We start from the raw sequence: 23,710 nt of genomic DNA, 5'->3' as shown, positions 1-23,710 counted from the left end.
GTGGGCAAGAGGCTGGGAGGGGACACAGCCAGGAGAACTGACCCGAAATGGGCAAAGGGGTATCCCATACCATATAACATCATGCCCAGCAATAAAGACTAGTGGTAGAGAAGAGGTTGAGGTTTTTGTCTGTTTCTCGGAGGCTGGCTGGGTATTGGTCTGCTTGTAGGAGGCGGGGAGTGACTGCCTTTTCATCACTTAGTTTTGCCCTCCTCTTTCCTTCACCTATTAAATTGTCTTTATCTCAATCTGCAAGTCTTCTTGCTTTTGCTCTTCATATTCTCTCCCCCATCCTGCTGGGGTTGTGGGAGGGAGTGAGTGAGCAGCTCTGCAGAGGCCTAGCTGCTGGCTGGGGTCAACCCACCATGGTGTACCGTCAGCTATACAGGGCATATGTAATGCATTAGGGATTCAATTCATCTTTATGGTCAATCCAGAAAAATTGCTTATTGTAGGGTGAAGTTTACTTCGCTTAGACATCTGTCTTTGGGTAAAACGAATTGCTCCTGTAGAGTATGTGCCAGTCTCCGCAGTCCAGCTCTAAATCTGTGTCTGGGTCTCTGCATTTGCTCACCCCAGATTAATGTGTCAAGCCAACCTTTACTGAAACTATTTTTCTCACTGCAGTCTTACTCACAAGGTGAGTTTGGTTAGAGCAGATTTACAGTTTGGACATCTCTGTATCCTTTACAAGTCCATCCATGCTCATTGACTCCTCTGGTCTGAAAAAAATATAACTGCCTTCTCAGGAGATTATTTGAGAAAGTCATATCAATGACTTTGAGGTGGCAGAAGAGACTTGCCTACAGTATATATAGATATATTTCAAAACTTATTTCTATACCTGTTTGGGCAGGGGTTATTATAGCATTTGGGTTTTTCTTTCAACCGAGTATTTAATGAGGCACAACTTGGTGATGGGCTATTCAAGTTTTTCACCAACGTTGGATCTTGTGACCTGAAGCTGCATTCTTGCACCTGTGCCAATTTCTTGAAAGAGATTTTAAGTTTATTGAAATCTTTCCAGCTTCTTGCACAATCCATAAGCTCCGTAAGGTCTTACCAACATTTTTTTTTTTCAGATGAGACTCATCATATGAATAATACAGCATATGGCCAAAGCACATCCCTTTTCTTAAAGCTGTCGTGGTTTGTTTGGGGTGTTTTTTTAATTTTGGTGGGTTTTTTGTGGTTTTTTGTTTGGTTGGTTTTTAATTTTTTTTTTTTTTTTCATTTATTCTTTTGGTAGAGGTCTATTCCTCTCCTTCATATGCTTTTATTAAGTCATGACAAAATCCAGCTGGCTAGCTGGCTTGTCATCAGCCTGTTAAGATCCATCTGATTATCCCTCATGAGATTTATCCAGTTGTTATAAAACATTGCAAGCAAGGTTTCAATTTCTTGTTCTTTCTTGAATACTAGTTTTAAACTGAAAGCTCAAAAAACCCACCATGTTCATGAAAATACGTGCAATAATTGCAGATTTGAAGAGAGATAATTGCTGACAATTGCAAATAATTCTTGGTAGCAGCGTTTTCTATTTCAGAAAATTTGGGAGCAACACCAGTGGTCTCAGAGTCTTTAGTGCTGGTACTTTTAGCCTCCTTACGTCTGTGCAAGCAGTAGTAGCTTCAGTATCATGAACCTCTGCAGCCACAGTCTGACAAGGGGGTGTGTGTGTGGTCACTCCTGTTTACTTACAGCCCTTCACCGTGGTGCATTGGCATGCAGTGCACTACAGAGAGTGCTTCACTAGTTCTTTATCTTTTCAAGCACTTGTTTTTAGCATGAGGGAATGATCCCCTCTCAGGTGTTATTCCTCTACCCAGACGAGTCCATCTCAATGACTTCTAAGAAGTCTCAGAGCCATGTAGGCTTATTCTTTTGACAAAAAAGCATACAAAAGCAAGCTATGATATCAAATATTGTGCTATTTCCCTCTTACTCAATATTGTGGCAACATCTAATATTGAAATAAAACTGAAGCAGCTCTCAGAAAAAATATTTAATAGTTTTATGTCCAAAAGTGGCAATAAATAGGAGCTTGAATCTTCTGAAGTAGCACAAATCATTATGCCTTCAATACTAACAAAATGTACCAATGCCTTTTTCCTCCCTGCTTAGCTCTATACATCAAATCATCAATAAAAGTGCATGTATGGTAAATTTCACAAAAAAATCCCCAGTATCATGTAAACTAGAGCAACATTATCATTTTGTGAAGGCATTCATTTCTCAGTTCAGTGATCATCAAGAAGAATTGCCTGTATGGAGTGGATAGCACGCATAAAACAAGCCACACAAATCATGCCAAAGCCCTTTTGACTGAGATTTTGCCACCCTGTTCGGTACTAGCTGGCACCACTAGCTGGGTTGGTGCACTCCATTAGATGGAAACAAAGCAGAGACAACCAATAAGTATTTTCAAATATTTCTAAACATTGCTCTGTTATTGTTGTTTCAGACAGTGGTTCCAGATAGCTCAGTCTTCTAAAACTTTACTTTCAGAAGGAGATTCAGTCTGATTAGGTAGAAGTGATGGCTAAAACTGTATCTGGCGCCCATTTGCCAGAAGCTGCCTCTGGCCAGCCTTGCTCCACTTACTTCCCCAAGATGATTTTTTTTGCCTTTTTTTTTGTTTAATGTTGTCCAATGCAAAATGCATAAATCGTCCTTGTAGAAGTGACAAGGATTCACATGAATCCCTTCCCATTTAAGCACTGTAACTGCTAGATTACTGGCAAACTGCTCTTCCTTCAGGAAAGAAACATTGCTTTTTTGGGGTGCTCATTCCTCTACAGATGACAAAGGATCCTGTTACATTATCTGCCCATTACCAAGGACAGCAACGCAAAAGGTATGTATTTGTCATGGTTTAACCCCAGCCAGCAACTAAGCCCCACGCAGCCGCTCACTCACTCCCCCCTGGTGGGCTGGGGGAGAGAATCGGAAAGGTAAAAGTGAGAAAACTTGTGGGTTGAGATAAAGACAGTTTAATAGAGAAAGCAAAAACCATGCATGCAAGCAAAGCAAAACAAGGAATTCATTCACTCCTTCCCATTGGCAGGCAGGTGTTCAGCCATCTCCAGGAAAGCAGGGCTCCATCATGCATAACGGTTACTTGGGAAGACAAACACCATCACTCCAAACATCCCCCCTTTCCTTCTTCTTCCCCCAGCTTTATATGCTGAGCATGATGTCATATGGTATGGAATATCCCTTTGGTCAGTTGGGGTCAGCTGTCCCGGTTGTGTCCCCTCCCAACTTTTTGTGCACCCCCAGCCTACTCGCTGGTGGGGTGGGGTGAGGAGCAGAAAAGGCCTTGACTCTGTGTAAGCACTGCTCAGCAGTAACGAAAACAGCCTTATATTATCAACACTGTTTTCAGCACAAATCCAAAACATAGCCCCATACAGGCTACTATGAAGAAAATTAACTCTATCCCAGCCAAAACCAGCACAGTATTCAGGTGCTCGTTAAAAAATTGAAGTTGCAGTATAATTATCTTGCTTGACATTTTATTAGAGTAACAACAAAAATCCATGACAAATTCATCTCCACAGTGGCATGCATCAAAGAATTAAAAAATGCGTCTTTTGAAAAAAAAACATTCTTCATTTTTAAAAGGACTACATTTATCAGCAGTACATTTCTCTGAACAACTTCACAATCATTTTAATAAACAAATTTACAAACCACATGCAGTGACAGAATAACATCAGAATTACTCTGGGTAGGTGAAAAAGAAATTCCTTCTAAACCAACTGCTCTTGGATAGTTTGTGTGAATTTAAATTTCCGGGATTCAGCTCCCAAATTAAGGAATTCTGGAGTCCTAATCACTTTGGCTGAACCAATTCACTGGCGTTTGCTGTATCACTGTATCCCAGTAGTAATGAAAGAATCAGGAGAAAACAATCTCTTATTGAAAAGAACAAAACAGCAAAGGAACAATTCTGTCTGAAGAAGAGATAACAAAATACTGAAACATCATTTTGAAATTTCACTGCAGTTTGTAACAAATAAAACAACTGTATGCGGTAGAATTCATACGATAGTAGAGAAATAAATAAGCATATGCAGCATTGTTGAAAGAACAATTTAGCTTTGCACATTCTTGAAATAATACGTTTTTTTCTTGGTTAAAACACTCAGATCTGGGTTTTTTTTTAGAATAGCTTTTTAAAAAACAACCAAGAAATATTTGTCTACTTGCAAAGCCCAAGTGACGGATCTGAGCATTCACTAATCCAAGCTGTAACTTCCCTACTGAAGTAGGATCAATTCTTCAGTCAGTTGTATTGGATAATTGCTTTTTGAAGGGAAGTTAGTGTGAGCGTTATCATTTGACTTGTGCCATTCATTTCCACAGGAGCGTCATAAACCCCTCCACAATACATAGGAGCTGCTTTGATATATTCTTAACTCTGACCTCAAAAAGGTCATGCACTAATTTGAACCAAAATGTGTTTTAAATACACCTAACCTTTCTCAACTGCACAATTTACCAACATTGAAGCTTCCAACATCTCAGTATTTCACGCTGGAAGCAGTGTAGCTCTAAAAGTGAGATACTACAGCAGCATCTCTTCTGCTACATGCTGGGTAAAGTTCCAAATAAAGATGCAATAAGAATACAATCTCTTACATCAAAGCCATTAAATGATGATACAGATATGGATTTCATTATTGTTACCATTCAGACAATCCTTTCAAACTAAATGTTGCAGAGGAATTTGTCATCCACAAAATAAGTATATAAAGATGAATAATTACATTACTGCAGTCAGTAGTTGACATCCAGTCACTTCCACTTCCAGCAAAAAAGTTTGTTGTATTATTAATAAACTTAAAATCACGCACATTTTTAAATAGACATGGCCACATACCTAATATATAACAACTATGTACAAGAAGAAAGGTTGGTTGCTGTTATAAGCAGAAGGGCGAACACAGAAATAGATCTAAAATTACGTTAGCATAATATCTAGCAAAGTTTCATAGTGTAAGGTGTAGGAATTAGTATAAAATTAGAATGGATTTCACAAATAATATCTATAAAGACATAGTCACAGCAAATTATGAGTTAAAATCACATCTTAACTTAAATCTGCATTTTTATATATTGCATTTGTGCACACAATTTCACATGCATAATCATTTCTGTTTGCGCAAATAAATATCAGCATGAAATCATTCCTTTTCATTTGTTATTCCAACTGATGGTGCATACAAAATCACCTACACAGATTGTAGCCCTTGATGAAACCTCATTAAGAATATGGGCTTAAATACCTCACCTGAGCATCTGAAAAAAAAGAACCATGGAGACAGGGGCTGAGAAAGCAGAAAGTTACTTTTTGAGCAAAAAGGCAAATAAAGGAGAGAATTTACTTCTGATACTGTCAATCTGTGAGAGCTGTAGTTCAGTCTGTACTCTGAAAATGGTCAAGATAAAGCTGTAAGTTTGTGTTACTGTTATTACATGAATACTTAGGTCAGTTCTTAGCCCAGCCGATTGTGCTCCCAACAGTATAACCAGGTTTCTGTGGTATGCATTCCCTTTGCCTGCTGCTTGTCCTGGAGGACTGCTTGCTTTTTAAGTAAGAAAAGGACCTAGTTCTGGCACCTCTTTAGAAAGTCTGGGAGGTACGGGCTGGTCTGAAAGCACTGGATAGATGCCTAACTGATAACAGTATTTGAAGAGTGAAAGGATTTCCATGTGCCAGCCCCACCAGCAGCTGCCTCTGCACCCTCTCCCTCCAGTATCAACCCGTGGATCTGCTTTGATCAGCTGTGAGTGGTGCTGGCTGACTGCACATGAAGGCGTTGCTCGGTCAGACACAGGAACTTGCTTTTATTTTGAATGTGCCTCTTGACTAAGTAAATATAAATGTCTGTGTAAGATTTCCCAGATAATTTCATTTTACTGTGAGAGTTGCTTTGGAGGAAACAGTTGCTTTGACGGAGTGACATCAGTGGACGTGGGAAGAGCTACAGATGTCGTCTATCTGGACCTCTGTAAGGCCTTTGACCCGGTCCCCAACAACATCCTTCTCTCTAAATTGGACAGATATGGATTTGATGGGTGGACTGTCCGGTGGGTGAGGAATTGGTTGGATGGTTGCATCCAGAGGGTAGTAGTCAATGGCTCAATGTCCAGATGGAGATCGGTAGTGATGTCCTGCAGGGGTCCGAATTGTGACTGTTTAATATCTTCATCAATGACATAGTGGGATCAAGTGCACCCTCAGCAAGTTTGCAGATGACACCAAGCTGAGTGGTGCGGTTGACATGCCTGAGGGACAGGATGCCACCCAGGGGGACATGGACAAGCTCGAGAAGTGGGCCCGTGTGAACCTCATGAGGTTCAACAAGGCAAGGTCCTGCACCTGAGCAACCCCCTGGTTATCAATACAGACTGGGGGATGACGGGATTGAGAGCAGCTCTGCAGAGAAGGACTTTCCAGTTGTGTGGGCGCCAATGCAGAGGATCTAGAAAACATTGCAACACAGCCCGCACGGGTTCAGCTGCTGGCTCTGCTCCCGCCAAAGCTCTGCCAGAGCCTGTGCTTCAGAGGAGAGGCTCCAGCACACAGCCTGCCTATGGCATGGTGTTCTGCCGGTTTAAAACTGAATCCCCATAATTTGAGGTAAAAGTCTCAAGAAGCAGGATACCCCCATCATCTCGCTCTCTCTGCTTGCCAAAATGAAAAGGCAAGTGCTGATGGAAAAAAAAGATAGAAAGGGCTTTCTGGAGTAAGTTTGTCATGTCTGTACTGCTGGTCAAAAACCTCCTGCTGCTGGTCCTTCCATGCCCTGCCATCACTCTGCCGAGCTAGAAAGTACCTGTGGAGCTCTGCAACATTAACACAGATGTTAAAGCAAGGATGCAGACTGAGAAGGATACAGACTGTTCCCTTCCTCCTTGCCATTCAGAGAACATCAAATGGAGGCTTTTGGATGCAGCAGACATGGGTTTGCATTGAAATTTAAATCTAAGAGCTACTGGTATATTTTCAGTTCTCTTTAAGTTTGCAGATATGGCTGAATATAAGGGAAAGTGGTTTGAATTGGGGAAGCGGCTGCATGTGAGAAGAAAAACTGGATCGGAAAGCCTTACAGTGCTAGTGAGGGTACCTCTTTTATCCCACTGGGTAGAATTTTTACCAGAGCAATTAGGTTTTATATAGCTTTTTAAATGTCATGTACAAAAGCTGTGCAAAACTTTCATAACAAACAAGAACATGCAAGCATCTTCCCAAGTTTCTGTTACTGCTGCACAGGAATGGGAAAATGTAAATCTAGCAAGAACTTGAGATGGTCTAGAGCAAAGCCAAAGTGATACACTGAGTTCAGACTGCAGCTGGGGATCGGGGAGATTGTGGCCCCAGGCTGCTTGTCACCAGCCGTGCAGGAAGAGCATGCAAGCGGCTATGCTGGCAAATGAGAAGCCGTGGTGGCTTCTCGCAGGGAACAGGGATGAGCCGTGGAGATCGGTAACCTCAGCTGCAGCCAGAGCAAGCAGGGTGAGTACAGCCTAGAAACTGATCTCTTTTTGTCTCTGGTTCCACATTATCAAGACCAAGGCTAAAGGTCATAATGTAAAGGAAACATTACAATGAACTCAGAAAATTAAGAAAAGGTAGCAATGCTTTCACAGTATTTTCTCTTTCTAGCCAAATATACAGCCAGTCTTTCAAAACACTTTTTTATGTCCTGAAGCATTCTAATGGATAACCTTTGAGACAAAAAATGAAAAAAGTTACATTTTTCACTAAATTTTCCTCTTTTCCCTAGACATTATCTATATTGAAGCTATAGGCCCCCTGTAGTGGTGTGACACACAATTACTATTAAACCAGGATAAAATTAACTAGTAAAAGCCTGTCCAATACTCTTCAATATCTGCCAAGCGCAGACAGGATTCAGTATTAGCTGAGACTTACATTTAAAGTAGTACATCTATAAACTAGCTTGCTGAAAAAAATAATTATTTTTTAAAGCTTCCTAATGACTTTTTAATTTGTTTATTCCCTGCTTTGAATTCATTGAATGGTCTTCCTATTTCATGCAGTTCAAGGTAAAAAAAAAAAAAAAAAAAGTTTTCGTGCTCTTTGCCATCAGATATCTGCTTGTTAAAGCGTGTTATGATGCCTGCAATTAGATTTGCAGTGCTGTGGGATGAGGGAGTCAATGTCAGATAATTACCGTAATCAGCATCAGTTCTGGCTGCTGGACGGGCCCCGCTGGCACTGCCCAGTGCGGTGCCAGTGCTCTTGGGACACGCAGCAGCCATGCAGGAGAACAGCTCCTCTCCTCGCCTCTCACCTTCACTGGGAACATCACCCACTGCCCCGCTCTGCGTTCGTGGACATGTCCTGGGCAGCCTTGCCTCTTTCTGAGAGCGCAGACCACTCTTTGGCCAACACATGAGATGAAGGATTTGGGTATTCCACTAAAGCTTAAAGTTTTGTTGTGTTAAGTGCTTCATTCAGTTAGACTCAGTAGTATATTCTTTTCATTCCCCAAGCGGCTGATTTTTCTTGTAGGACGCAGACAGGTGTGTAGAGATATATGGTAATTCTTGCAATTCCGTGAGCAGAAATGCCATTACATTTCATACAGGTTGGTGGGAACAGAGCATCCAAAGGTTTTATATGACTACATACTCAGAACAAGGTGGGCTTCAGGCCTGAAAGTTAGGAGAGTAGAAGCAAACTGAAAAAGAAATATTTTTCATTTTCATATCATCTCAAAAGGAAATTAAAAACTAAGTCTCTCTGTGGATCATCTATATTGTAAGATCTAAGGTATACAGGCTTATGAACAACATTTAGGTAGTATTATGTAAAAAAGCATTGTGAAAACAGTAATATGCATCATCATGTAGAAGACAGCTGGGTTAGAAAGTTGTGCCACATACAGGGATGATGCAGGTAGCATGGAAATTGATGTGGCTTTCAGCACTCTCATGACCAGAGTGCTGGTGTGGGGGGATCCATGCCTTCTCTTCACTCCAGCCGCGTGGTTGCACTGGGCTAGCTAACCCCAAGTTGGAGCCAGGGGGTGAGGCACAAGAAAATGCCCCATTGCCCTGCTGCAGTCGCCAGAGCACAGCCCAGGAGGAATCACCGAGCTCAGACACCAATGCCCACCCTCCTCAGACACGTGCGTGAGGCATCGTGCCCGAGCACCACTCTCTTATGCTTCACCATTGCCCTCTACTCCTCAGGGAGTAAGGCTTAACCTACGTGTTTCTCCGCATCATTCCCCATACCCCAGATCTTCCCAGTCACATCATGCTGGGCACAAGGCACTTTGAGAGGATCACTTTCCAGAGCTGGGCAGTTCTCCCTCCCCTCCATGCAGTGACCTTGCCCTTTTGGTGGTGCATCATCTGTCACCGCCAGCCTTTCCTGGTCCTTCACTGCTCTGCCCCAGCTAAACGCTATCCCATCACAGCCCCATCCACGTGAACATGCTCTGGTTCATGAGGACTGTACACCAAGCATTAAAATGTATTAACTGTTACCTCAGATGACAAACACGTATCACCAACAGGCAATTTTGCAGAGGACAGATAGGTATTGGTGACGGTAATATCTTCTAGTTCAGTGCTGAAGTGATCAGACTCCTTGATGACATTATAATTTAGGGCCACGCTGTAGTTGGCAGGTTTCTTGTCCCGTTTCTGCTGGCAGTTGCAGAGTTTCCTGAAGGCTGCTCTGAATTTCTGGGACATGAGATTGTAAATTACAGGATTGATGGCACTATTTAAGTAAATACAGATTCTGCAAAATAGCAGGAACCAGTTTTCTTGGAAGGGGCTTGAGAGAAAGGAATTGACCACCACCAGCGTGCGGTAGGGCATCCACAGAAATGCAAATAGGACTACCACCACGGCCAACATCTTGGTAACCTGGGGGAATACAGAGGTAGACAGAAGAGGGGCAGAAGGTTATCACTCATCTTGGAAGGAACATGTGCATTCCTAAATCTCTAGGGCCAAAGCAAAACTACGGACAGATTCTTCAGCTGGGAATTTCTGATCAATATTTGATTCAGAAAGGTTTTCTACAGTAAGAAGAAGAAAAAAAACCTGGCTCCAAATTCCTCCTAGTGTTTGTTAAATTACTCTTTCCAGGTGACATCCCAGTAAGCTAACTGTTATAGACCTGAGAATTTGCAGTTTCTCAAGCTGGAAGGAGGTGTTGATTCAAGTGGAAAAGAAGGCGTCTAAAGCCATTTTTTCCAACCACATTAGATCTCCCCCTTTAGCTTAGTATAGTCTGTAGAGTAATTGAACCTGAAGCCTATTTAGATTATCTGCTCTAACAGCCACCCTAAAAGAATTTCCAAAAGCCAAAAGTAATGCAAAAAAAAAAAAAAAAAAACAAAAAAAAGATTTATTCCTACTCCTCAAATTCTCAATATTTAATTAGATCTTCATTATTTGATGTTTACTCTGAAATATCAATTAAATTTTACAGAGCCAGGAAAAAAAGGCATTATCAATAAAATCTGATTATTATAAGAAATTTCATCTATTGTGTAAATTTGTTTTGGATAAAGGAAAAAACCAACCTTCAGGGATACCCAGGATAGCTGAAATGAAGTGAACAAGAAATAATTAAAAAATTAGAAAAAAAAAACCCACTGTAAAAGGAGTCTTTCTTCTGTAAATAATTTAATTCTAGTATATGGTATTCCCTAGTCTCTACATTAAAGAAAGTTTGAAAGATGTTAATAAACAAGGTAGAAAGTACAGTGAGATGCGACCGTGGGATAGTATGGTGGCACAGCCTGATGTAAGTCAGGAGATGACTTGGTTAACTGTGTGTGCATGAACTGGAAAGCATTGGCACTGATTTTGGTGAGCTACAACTGCTTCTTTTGATTGTGGGTTTTTCTACTATTTGCCTTTCTTCTTGACATAAAACTGTTGTTGCCTATTGACAGATTAGTTTAAAAGAACTTCTTTTTACCTTTGCTTTATTCCTTCTTTCTGGGTACCTGAAGTTATACTTCAATGAAACAGCAACTCCTGTAACCACAGGATACATTCTGGCTGTATGAGTTATAATTTCATTGCTTGCAGAAAGGATAGGTGTAGATTGATAAGAATTTCAATTGATTCCAGGGGAACAGACATATATCTCCACTAAAATCACTCATATATACATGCTAATTTTAGGTGTGTTTTTTAGTTTGAAGTTATAAGAAAGTACATAATTCTCTTGTCTTGTGATCAGATAGCTCATTATATAGAAAGCCTGCAATCTCATTGCCTAAGGGATGTATTTTCCTCTAGCTGTCTAAAAGATATGTGTCAATACATATAACCCAACTTGTTTTTGTTAGAGATGTTATGATAAGGAATGGAATGAAGAGCAAAGTTACTCTACAAATTGATATAACTTTATCTATCTTTAAATGTACATATTCAAAGGTTACACTTTTATCTTATAATACTCCTCCCTTCAGCCTTACAGCTGTGTTCAGTAGAAGTAAAAAATGAGACCAAGAAATATTATCTCCTTTTTTGTCACTCGACTGATACATTTCCTTATGACTTCTAGACTGCTTTTCTTTTTGCTGTGCACAAACAATCATCATAATAAAGCAAAATGCAAATGTGAATGTCTCGGGTAGCTAAAAGGATCATTTTCCCATATCTCCGAACCACTTCTAAAAGGACCAGTCCTGTGAACATGGCTGCAAGGAGTGAGGTGACCCCGTGCTTACCCGCTCTGGCTGAGGAAGACTCAGGACTCCTCGCCTGCTGTCTCACCTCCCTCCAGCTCAGCTCCAGCCTGTGCCTCCAAACTGAGCATTCAACTGAGAATAATCATTCCCATGGAAAATAATCCACATTTAAAGGAAGAAAGTAACCATTTGTGGAGCTTGGATTAACAATGGGACTGAGCCCAACTAACAGATGTGTTGCATCTGCTCAGGCATTCAGAGGGCGAGGGGGTAATAGCCTACACAGGCATCAAAGTACTTTGCTACCAGAAGCTCAGCGGGGGACTCTGTTATCATACCTACTGATGATTGGCAATTTACATTTCTTCTGAGTATGTCTTTAAAGAACAATTGTTGAGAGAATCACTTACAATGGTGCAGCTGTCAGTTTGAATCCTGGGCTGAGCTAGGAATAAATGGATCTTACTGCCAGGAACGGGATATTTTAGAGTCACAAAATTAATACTTTACAGCAATGAAAAAAAGGCTGTTACTCTTCAAGTGACTGGGTCTTATATGCCTCAAAGACATATATGTATGTAGTGTGCAAACTATTAGCTGAATTTATGGCAGCTTGATGTGCATTTTCCTTCTGTCTAACACCACTAGCTTATACTGCTGCCATGTTCAGCTTACTGGGGCTGTGATTTGACAATATATTAGAACTGGCTATTAGCACCAGATAAAAAATACCATGGTCACAGCACAAAGTGCCCTGAGCTGAGATCAATTCAGTCTGCAGGTTTGAATGTGTTTAAAAATGCCAAGAGGTTAGCTTTGCACTGTCAGGCTTTATGCCAGGTAAGACATTGTCTTGTCAGCAACACTCAGACTCCATCATTTTCTGGTCTTGTCATAAACTGAAGCCCAAGTAATCTGTGACTGCAGCTAAAAAAGCAATCCTGTTTTCACCTCCCTCCTTGTGCTGGCCCCAACAATGAGGGTGCAGGTCAGGTCAGACTGCTGGTCCAACTGAAAACTAAGCACTTTTCTGTAGAGCTGGTTTTCAGTTTGCTCAGGGTAATGATCCAACTCATGTACCCATACACTACCACGGAGTCTACAGTCAGTGCAAGAGAAGAGACAGAAGCATGTGGCCATGGATGGCACCACGTTGGTGGCACCTCTTGGCGGTTCAGTCAGTGCAAGCTAATGAGAAGAATTCACCATAATTTTAAACTGGCTCAGTGCACGTCCTTCCAAAGCTGCCAAAAATCACACATCTGGCATAAGCCCTGTATTGCCAGGCAGAAATTCAGTTGCTTGGTCCATCTGACTGGTAGTGGTTGTGTCTCTGAGACCACCTGCGAGGCCCTTAGTTCAGATAGCTATTTGCTTGTTGGTAAATGCTCCCTAAGCTGGTTCCGGAGGCGGTGAGTTTTCATGCCCATCCACTTCAGAGCATGACCTTTGTGCAAATGACAGCAGCTCCTAGAAGGTGCTCTGGCACCTCTCACTTTGTTCCCAGTGTGACCAGAAGGCATGTCACCCCACTTCAGGCTGAGGCACCCCTCAGGACTTCTGCCCCAAAGGCGCTGCAAGCATGCCCTGGACTTTTTTCACACCTGAATTTGCCTTTACAAATGAACCCAGCTTCTAAACACATGATTTAGGCCAAAGCTGCTTTCTTATCCACACCAAAAATCTTCAGTGGGATTGATGGGACTGCACAGAAATAGCTTAGAGGAAAGGTTGGTCCACTTTGTTTAAGTAAACTGCCATATCCTTTTCCAAATCACTTCATATGGAACACAACAAAACATAGTTTGGGGGGGGCTAATTATTTGATGTCAGTGGAGGGCTGAGAGGACAAACCTTTTTAAGAACCTGCTTTTTATTACCTGTTACTCTACACCAAAACTCCCTGAAAGCAGAGGCACTAGGATCCGCATTCGTTACTCAGGTGGAGGCAAGCATACAATGATTGCTCTTTTCTTGTGGATGTGCACTACCTGTCCTATACTCAGAGTACAAATTTTTCTTAGTTAAGGAGATTGAAAACATGATTAAAAGGCTTTGAGCAAATCCATTTAAATCCAAATTTCAAGTGTACTTTGAATAATAGTGAAGTGCTTGAGATTGAGTTTGTTCCTGGCTGCATGCAACCACTCTTCAAGCCCTATCTTTTGGTTTCTGAGAATGTTCTGAAAAATATTTAAAATGTTTTTTACTAAATAGATTCCCAATATTTTAATTCTCAGTTGGTATTCTCCTTTTCTTTCCTGCTCCAAAACCTTGTCATTCTAAGAAAGTGCTTTTATGAGACATTTTCATTACCGTGGTACTAACAGTTTGGTAGTTGCTTCCTTCGCCTTTGAATATTAATCTTTTTTACATTGATAGGTAAAAGTCATAGTCATATTTACTAAGTTACTGTGCCATAGAGTGACTCTGATGTTTTAAAGGCATGTAATAGTATCTCTCTTGTGGTGTTCATTGCAATGCACAGAGATTGTGTATGCCAGTCCATGATTTTATAATCCCAAAGAAGTTGTACAATGAGAAGGAGGATTAAATAAATAAAAGGATTAAGGTCTTGATATGATAACACTGCAAGTGAAACTAAGTGATATGATTGAGGATTTCACGTAAGCCATGCAAAACGCATCTTGCATTGCAAGCTGGAATCATAGAACCATAGAATAGTTTGGGTTGGAAGGGACCTTTAAAGGTCATCTAGTCCAACACTCCTGCAATGAGCAGGGACATCTTCAACTAGATCAGGCTGCTCAGAGCCATTTCCAACCTGACCTTGAATGTTTCCAGGGATGGGGCATCTACCACCTCTCTGGGCAACATGTTTCAGTGTTTCACTACCCTCATTGGAAAAAATTTCTTCCTTATATCTAGTCTGAATCTACCCTCTTTTAGTTTAAAACCATTCCCCCCTGTCCTGTTGCAACAGGTCCTGCTAAAAAGTTTGCTGCCATCTTTCTCATAAGCCCCCTTTAAATACTGAAAGGCTGCAAGAAGGTCTCCCCAAAGCCTTCTCTTCTGCAGGCTGAATAACCCCAACTCTCTCAGCCTTTCTTCATAGGAGAGGTGTTCCAGCCCTCTGATCATTTTCATGGCCCTCCTCTGGACCCACTCCAACAGGTCCATGTCTTTCTTGTTCTGAGGGCTCCAGAGCTGGACACAGTACTGCAGGAGGGGTCTCACCGGAGCAGAGCAGAGGGGCAGAATCACCTCCCTCCACCTGCTGGCCACGCTGCTTTTGATGCAGCCCACGATACGGTTTGCCTTCTGGGCTGCAAGCACACATTGTCGGCTCACGTCCCGCTTTTCTTCCACCAGTACCCCCAAGTCCTTCTCAGCAGGGCTGGCCTCAAACCCTTGAATCTGTGCTTGCTCTGCTGTGAGAGAACAGAGGGGTTTCTCTAGGGCGCAGGTGATCATGCACTAGTACGCATAACGTTAAGTGAGTTGGATCCCATCCCAAGTATAAACAAAACACGTTTGCTATCTAAGGCTGTATTTATTTTTCACTGTCTCCTTGTTACCCGAGGAAACTAGGTGTTCCTTTGGGGAAAGTATGAAATCTACCTGCAAATATGTAATTCAGTATTCATACTAGAGATGGACAAGAAAAAAATCTGGGGTCTGTTGGCTGAGCTAGGTGGCATAAAATGGAAGCGTGAGGGAGATCAACACAGCTAAAACCAGGAGTAATCTGAGGGACCGGACAAATGAGGAGCGTACGAGAAAACGAAAAGGAAGCACACAGCTCAGGTTGTGATTCCATGAGCACATTAGCCAGGCAATGTGTGGGCTCCTTTTCTTCCCTCTGCATCCCCGGGCCTCTTGCTCTCTTTTAAAAGGTAATGAGCTGCTTGCCAAGGTAGCTCACAGAACAGGTACTCTTAGAAAAAAAGGATTTCATTTTCCCCACGTTTTCAAAGTTTTCCTGTGTGACAGGCAAATCTCTTTTCTGTCCTTCAGTTTTAAGTTCTCTCACTCTCTTCTTACTTCCCACAATGCCTGGGTCTTCAGGACATTTTCTTGCTTCTGAGCAGAACAAATGATTCAAATCTTCAGAAGAAAAAGCATTAATGTTTTAGAAATGCTGATAGATCCTAGTACCTGTGCTACTAGAAAAAAAGGAGCACTGTTAGCAAAATTAAGCACCCACAGAAAAAAAAAGGCAGAAATATCTTTTTTCCCCTGTAACATACGGTGTAAAGAAACATTTAATGTTGGTTGGTGTAACTTGTTAGTGAACCTTTGTTTTATTGTGAAATCTGCTCTGAATACTTTGAACAACACATTTTCTACTCATGAAATGAAACCTTTTTTTCCCTCTTGTCTTTTTAATAAAAGACTTGGGAATAGAATGCCTAAACTGGACAAAAGGGGAAACTGTGATCCACCTTCAACTTTTACCATCACAGGTACACATCTGCTCTGAATTCATTGTCCTAAACAGTGACTATAAAGTAGCTAAACCTTCCAAAGTTCAAATAGGAACCATTATTTCTTTTATTTCTGCAAGCAAAAACAGTTTAGAAGCAAGTGGCATTGTGGTGGTGATGTATATGAAAAAGCAAAGAAAAAGAAGTTTTGAGATTTATTTTGATACTTACGGTACTTTATGGTGTAAAGATACAGAAAGGAAGATTATAAGTAAAGACTAAAGAATTATTAGCTTGAATTTCATGCATGTGTAAAGTTGAAGCTGTAACGTGTGAGAATGTAAGTTGAACATGAACTGCTGCTTGATAGAGGCAATGAGCTGATTATATTGAATTTGGTAATGGACAATCTGGTCAAACTTTTGGTACAGGCACTGGTATTTTTTCCAGATTGAGTTTATAACATACATTACTATTTATGTGCGATAAATGCCTGTAACTGCAGTTAATGTTTGCTCAATTGCTATTAATTTTGATTAGGATACAGTCAGTGAATGTGTTTTCTGGAAGATTTAACAATGTGGATGGTTTGCAAGTACCAATAACAGGCCATTTTGGAATAGCAAAGACACAAATTGGTAGGCTAATGCAATCATATGCATGCCCGAAAAATGAGAGATCTAACTGTTGCATCTGCCTTTGCAACTGCAATAAAGAGACTAAAACAAAGTGGCAGAAGAACAGCTACCCAGCAGGGTAACAAGCCAGATGTCTTCAGCGTACCACAGCACTGCTGAAAGTGGTACTACCACTGGGGTTGGACTGGATGATCTCCAGAGATGCCTGCCAGCCTCAGCGACTCTGTGAAATTATAACAAAGTATTGGAGGGAATTTTTTTTAATCTAAGGTCCTGAGGGATCTGGGACAAAGTCCTTTGTTGGCTCATGATCCTTTGGATCCACGGAACAGCCAAGACTGGAACTGCTAATCACTTCCCACAAAAACATACAAGTGTCCATACTGGGTCAGGCCAAAGGTCTGTCAATCCAGTATCAGCCCCTATCTCAGTGTCCACATAGAGACGCCTAGACGAGAATGAAAGGAGGGCAAGCATATGTGATACTTTTCTTAATAGTCTCACAATCTTTTTCACCTTTCCCACAGCTTGGGAGGGAAAAAGTGACGAAGAAAGAGATGTCAGACATACTTTAACTATTCCAACCATGGTAAGCTGTAACTGAGACATATCTAGACCAGTTTTCTTCAAACTTGGAAAAAAAGTCTTCAGGGGAGTGAGGGTTTCTATTGCTAAAGCACTTTTGCAATCATGCTCTTTTCTGAAGTAAAAAATGAAGTATTTGAAACGAGCCTCTGTCTACTCTTCCACCATCATGCATTTCTGATTGACCCTCTTGTCACAGTCTACTCACTGCACTTTAAAGCCTGTTAAACGAAAAGCTACACCAAAACCATCTTCAGTCCCTTTGCTTTTTGAGAAATGTGACACTGGGAGCCTGATGGAAAATACAAAGTGAATTGAAAATGGATTCCCATGTTTGCCTGGCTGTCAAATAAAACTAGTTTTCTTTTTGAAAACCTTTAAAATACATCTATCAAATCCTGCTATCTACTGCAGTTCTGTAAAACAGAATAAATATTGCACAAGTGGGATTGATTTAGCTCTTCAGAATTGGATGTAAGAATGGAGTTTGACACATCCTATGGGTACGTACTGGTGCTCCTTTCCTTGATAGAACTCTAGTTTGCAGTGCAAACAACTCATAATTTCAGTAGTTGTCCAGTATCAGTGGTAACAGATGTCGTTCAGTGAAACAAAAATGTGTTGGAAATGGAGATACTTTATGAGAAAAGGAAGCTTATTTTGTGCTTCTCTTTCAATATTTAAAAAAAAGGACTCATTTTTTTATACCTGTTTTTTTTGCTTGTCTTCCCTGTTCAGTTTTGTCTTGCAGTGCTTTGAATGAAAACTTCAGGGGGCCCTGAAGAGTACTTTGTCTGTTGGTGGTTGTTGATATGGGGGTATTGATCCTTTAGTAAAGAGATTTTGTTCCTGTTAGCTTTCCAAACATTGTAACAAAATAAATATTTCCTAGAACTAACATAGTTCAGTGACTTTTAAATCGTGTGGGTGGGAGGGTGAAGGCAGGGAACGTAACAAGTAAGCAGAGGACCACTTTCTACCTGGAAGAGCTGATTTTCATTCATTGGAGACCTACTATAGCTTCATTCTGAGCTCATCCCTAGGCATCTCACATGAAAAATATGTTAAAATAGGCTTGACTCACCATTCTAAAATATATTGCAGGCCTTCTTTCTAAATCATAGAATGCTCTAAATTGCAATTCTGTTTTGAAAACAAAAGTTCTCTGGCAACCTGACCATTTTTTTCCCCTTCAGTGCTGGCATTATGTCTGTTTATGTCAGAGACTGAAGAGAATAGAGGTCTGTTCTAATGAAACTGAACATGGTCCATCTATTCTCCTTCGGCAGTAACAACCTCCATCCCTCCTGTTTATCTCACTGCTGAGCTTCTCACGCCACCTTGCCTCAGCTCAGGTAGCTGTCCTCCACAGTTGTGAGGAAATGGTTACTTTACACTATATTTTCTTCCTCCCTGAGCATAGAGCTTTTCTAGATGCCATATCAGGGTTGTTCCTCTCTTGCCCTGCTCTCTCCATCAGTGCCAGGTGCAAGGAAGCATCCTAGGTGTTGAATTCAGGATGGTTTCCAAGTTGCTTTTCACATTTTCAGTCTGTCAGCTTCTAATTCTGGGCTAGCTCTCATACCAGAAATCCAAGTTATGTATTTCCATTCTTGAAGAAGACAATTGAAATTGCATAACTGTATAACTCCCAATAGAAAGTATTGACTGTATATAGAAGACTAATTCTTGGAAGCTGATATAGAAACACAAAGCTGACAGTACAGATAGCTATATGCTAACACAATAATATAGGTTAAAAAAAAGTCTAAAAACCAACAGGATGATGGAATCTATTTCATCCATGAGTTGGAAACAGCTTCAGATAGTGCTCTTCAACTAAAACACAGCCATTGTATGACAAGGTAGAGGACAAAAAACTTTCTTAATCAGGTAAAAAACATTTTTAACAAAGGAAGACTTTCAGAACATAGATGAGGTAATTGGAAGTTCCCAAGAAAATTAAAGAAAATGGTATGACCTGGCAGTCTGGGTCAAGATAAATCCAGATTAGTCAAGCAATCCAGGTCATACTAAGTGGGTAAATCAATTCACATACTGTCATGTTGGATTAATCATGGTCAAAAATGGTTATGAAATTCCTGAGTTAAACATTCATGAAGGTTGAGGAAACCTATCATCTAACTTACCGTTTCATTCTGGTATATTATATAAATGTCAGCTCATAATAGGTTAATAATAATAATACTTAATCATAATTACTCAACGGAACTGTACTGTATCTCCATGTCCAGGTTTTGACAGTGAGGAGGTTGCAGAGGTGGCCTCTCTGAGAAGAGGCCTGGGGCTGCCCTATGCTGGGCACAGACATTTCCATCCAGCTCCAACAGATCTACCACAGGACACAGCTGAGCCCATTACAGAGCCCACCAAGCTGGTGGTGCCTCTGTGAAAACATATTTAAGAAATGGCAAAAAAACTGGAAAGAGATAAAGAGAAAGGAGACGGGAACAAATGAGTGAGAAACAGCAGAGGGAACACCAAAGTCAGAGGAGGAGGAGGCATTCCTTAGCAAAGCAGGCACCCCCTGAAGGGACTGCAGCCCATGGAGGACCCACACTGAAACAGAGGAAAAGAGTGAGAATGAAGGAGTGGCAGAGGAGAAACCTCTGCAATCTGACAGCAATTCACTGTCGATTGCCTCGTGGAAGGGACTGAGTGTAACTTATAGCTACAACAAGGGGCAACAAATCATCAGTAAATGAAGTTAATTTTCCCCGAGTCAAGTCTGCATTGCCCATGACAGCAACTGGTAAGTGATCTCCTTGTCTTTATCTCGACCCATGAGCTTTCTTGTTCTTGTTCTTCCATTTTTCTTCCCTATCCTGCTGTGGGGGGGAATAAGCAAGCAGCTGGGTGAGTGTTTGGCTGCCAACCAGAGCCAACCCACCACAGGAAAACGCCCGGATTTCATTTTGTAGAAGTATTCTTGGATAAATATGAGAAATGCCACAGAAGTAGGAACTGTGCATCACATTTTCAGTCACTTTTTCTACAGATCACATGCTGGACATCATACGCAGCTCCATCACTGTAGGGCAAACACAATTCTGAGAAGGCATATAGACAGTTTTACATGACAGCAGAACTCATTATGAGGACAAACTGTACTGTCAGCTATACATGTCTTTGCCAGCGCAGCAGGAAATTTTCACCTGTGTGTCTCACTAGCTGTTGAGATTTCAGATTTTTTGAATGTGGACTTGTGTTTTCCCATTTTACACCACTGGCTATATTTTGCATGCTGCTATTATATAACAAATATTACTAATGATGCCACACTATCCTTGCTTTACTTCCTATGTTATACTATAACAAACGCTAGCTTTACTCATAATGATGCTACTTCAAACCATCAGGTTACTTGGGCATTGAGAAAAAGTTTTGCTGTCTGTACAAGACATAAAAAAGACATCACATTATAATCCTCACTTTTTGATTTCATAATAAAGCAGTATCCACATTCAGCAATGCTCAATGTAAAAGATCTGCCTGTTTTTCAAGTCATGCTAAGCACACATAATCAAGCATGTATACTAAAGGGATATTGAGAACTTGAAAAGCATATTATCTTCTTCTTTTACTAATTAATGGACAAAGAAAAACAAAATTAAACACTTCTAATCTGACTATTTACTATAACCGGAGGCACATAATTAAATATATCCTAACCCACATGTTTCCATTGTGCATTTCAAAGCATGGCTCTAGTGCTCTGCGAGCGCTCGGTGCTCTAGCAGGCAGCTCAGTTAACTTTTGAGGTCAGTGCCATCTCCGTAATAAGGGAAAATGGTCCCTCTCATTAAACAGTAGCAATCTACATAAAATAAGAATATAAAGTTCAACCCATCACCCAATGGGGGCACTCAGCTTATTTGAAAAGGTGCACAGCTCAGCTTTGCCTTCTGAGGGAACTGTACAGTGCAGGGAGGTTGAAGGATCCCACTTGGCAAAGCGACCCTCTGGGGTGCCTTGCAGCGGCTGCCGCGGGCTGTGAGCCAAGTCGCTCAGCATGGAGCATCGCTTCCCCACATCCGCATCAAGCTGCCTGACCCAACCGGAGCCTGCTCCCGAGAGCCAGCTGCCAAGTGATGCACCCTGCATTTCTCAGCACTGCACCCCACTGTGCTACCTGCTCATGCTGTGTGAGTATGAGGCAGTTACAGTTTATTGCAAATAGCCATAAATTAATCTACTAACTGTATTCTACTTGTATAATTACACATTGCAGCATACATGTTTAACAGTATAAAAAGAAGTTAGTCAAACCTATGCCTCAGTTTTGAGCCATCAATACATAAAAATATTTTATGAGAGACAGAGTAACAAAGATACTTAGCATTTACGAAGCACTTTTATATACAGACTTGCTTAAGTAGGATTTTCGCAGGCGAATTAGAGACAGGAAAAGTCACAACTTGACTGCGTTTGCAGAGTGACACAGTGCCTTAGCTGGGACAAAACCTCAAGTCTCCTAAACTCCCAGGTTACTTCCTTCTCTCAAAAATAGCTCAAGAGTCACTTTGTATATTTGGCAGGATTACTAACAGGCTGTAATATAAAGAAATTATAGTTAAAAATGTTTCATGCTTTATTGATACTTCCTATTTGCTTTTTGATATAGTAAATAAAATACTGTTTGTTTTCCAGTCCTAGCAGTAGGTAATAATGAATAGGCAAGAAAAAATACATATGTATATGTACATGTATACGTATCACAGAATTTCAGCTTAACTACTTAGCAAAAAGGGAGAATATGTTTTACCCCCTTCCACAGGCTTAGACTAGTGATTTCTAAAATAAGCAGATTTTAGGTTTCAGAAAGCCATTTCAAACTGCTGTTCCTACCTGCCTTCTAGAAGCAATAGTGCTATTGAAATTCCTGTTAGTCATCTCAGAATTCACAGGCTTGCTTTGGTGAGCCATGTCATTCCTCCATGTCTTAGAGTTTCCTGCTGGGTCCGAAGGGATGGGGTTCAGGAACAGTATTCTAGCAATCAGGCCATAGAGGACAGTCGCCAATACCATTGGCACAACATAAAATATACCAAAATCCATCATGTAGATAGGAGAGTAGTAGCTCCTGGACACCTTGTAGCCACAGGACACAGCAGTAGTGTCTTTATAGACTACTGTATTAAGGTCTAGCAAGAAAAACCAGAGCATACAGTATATGGAGGTGAAAGCCCAGACAAAAATAATGATCTTTTTGGCTCTTGAAAAAGTGCATAGGAATTGAGCTTTGATTGGGTGGCAGATGGCAATGTATCTCTCAATGGTGAAGGCAGTGATGGAAAAAGAAGAAGCGTTGATCCCTAGGTACTGGAGATAAGTGATGAAGAGACACCCCACGTAGCCATACACCCAGGATCTATACAGGCTTTCTGTGATATTAGGTAGTCCTGCAGCCACAAGCACCATGAGATCTGCCACAGCCAGACTCACCAGATAGCAGTTAGTGGGAGTTCTCATGTGTTTGGTCCTGAGGACCACCAAAACCACCATGATGTTGCCCACGATGCCCAGTCCACAGATCAGGAGGACCAAGAGGATGGTAACCACTTGGTATTCAGCTGTAACGATCTCTTGGCTTGATAATGGCAGCCCAGTTTGGTTCTGGTCGTCCCCTGTGCCATTCTCCATCTTCACCAGCCCACTGCTGCTTCTGCCCAGCACTCGGTCTCAGCACGTGTTCTCCATGGTCCCCTGCAAAAGAGTGAGTGGAGCAGAGCGTGGGTGAGCCGTAGCCCCAGAGCACTTTCTCCATATAGTCACAGTCCCATTCCTGTACTGTCCTCCACTCACCCAAAAGCACCTGGACTTTCAGTCTTTGTAAATGCAATTACCAGACAGGTTAATCCCTCTGAGATTCCAGATCATTTGCACAGGTTAAAAAGCTGTTTTCTCATAGCTGGTTCGAGGCATTCATGAAAACACAGCATGTGGAGATGGGAGCTTTCCCCCCAGCAGAGGAGGAGGAGGAGGCGGTGGCAGGGAAAGCAGAGCCCTCCTGCACTGCCAGCTGGCTAAAGCACTGCACGGGACTGAGCTGATCCAGTCCAGGCAGACTTCAGCATCGCCACCTTCCAGGAGGAGTCACAACGCACCGAGGGTGGAGACAGCAGCGGGAGGTGAAAGGAGAGTGATCTGTAAAGCCCCACAGGTTTTCTGCTTCACGCTGCTTTTCCTCTCTGCTCTCAGACGGCTCTCGCATATCGATCATATTCATTGACCGTGGCAAACAAAGGGGAGATTGACTGGCAACAAAAACACACCAATTTCTAAAATTTTGACTTCCCTGAATCCCTGTCCTTGTGAAAGTGATGGTAATTTACACTTGCCTCATGCTTTGCAGGGAGCTGTAAGAGTC

At 41.5% G+C, this 23,710-nt stretch overlaps 1 protein-coding gene across 1 annotated transcript; it reads right to left on the bottom strand.

Annotated features, from left to right (window-relative positions):
• Nucleotides 1-9,534: 9,534 nt before the first annotated feature.
• Nucleotides 9,535-22,983, bottom strand: TRHR (thyrotropin-releasing hormone receptor; the record flags this gene model as incomplete). Its single annotated transcript, XM_009581904.1, has 2 exons — nucleotides 22,189-22,983; nucleotides 9,535-9,921 (listed from the first exon to the last, which is right to left on the bottom strand). Coding segments are annotated over exons 1-2 (1,182 nt in total), but the record flags the coding sequence as incomplete, so codon positions are not given.
• Nucleotides 22,984-23,710: the final 727 nt, after the last annotated feature.

The sequence above is a fragment of the Fulmarus glacialis genome, unplaced genomic scaffold, assembly GCF_000690835.1.
Source record: "Fulmarus glacialis isolate BGI_N327 unplaced genomic scaffold, ASM69083v1 scaffold5850, whole genome shotgun sequence".
Lineage (NCBI taxonomy): Eukaryota > Metazoa > Chordata > Aves > Procellariiformes > Procellariidae > Fulmarus > Fulmarus glacialis.
The sequence above is the reverse complement of the archived record's forward strand: the minus strand, read 5'-3'. Positions and strand labels throughout refer to the sequence as shown.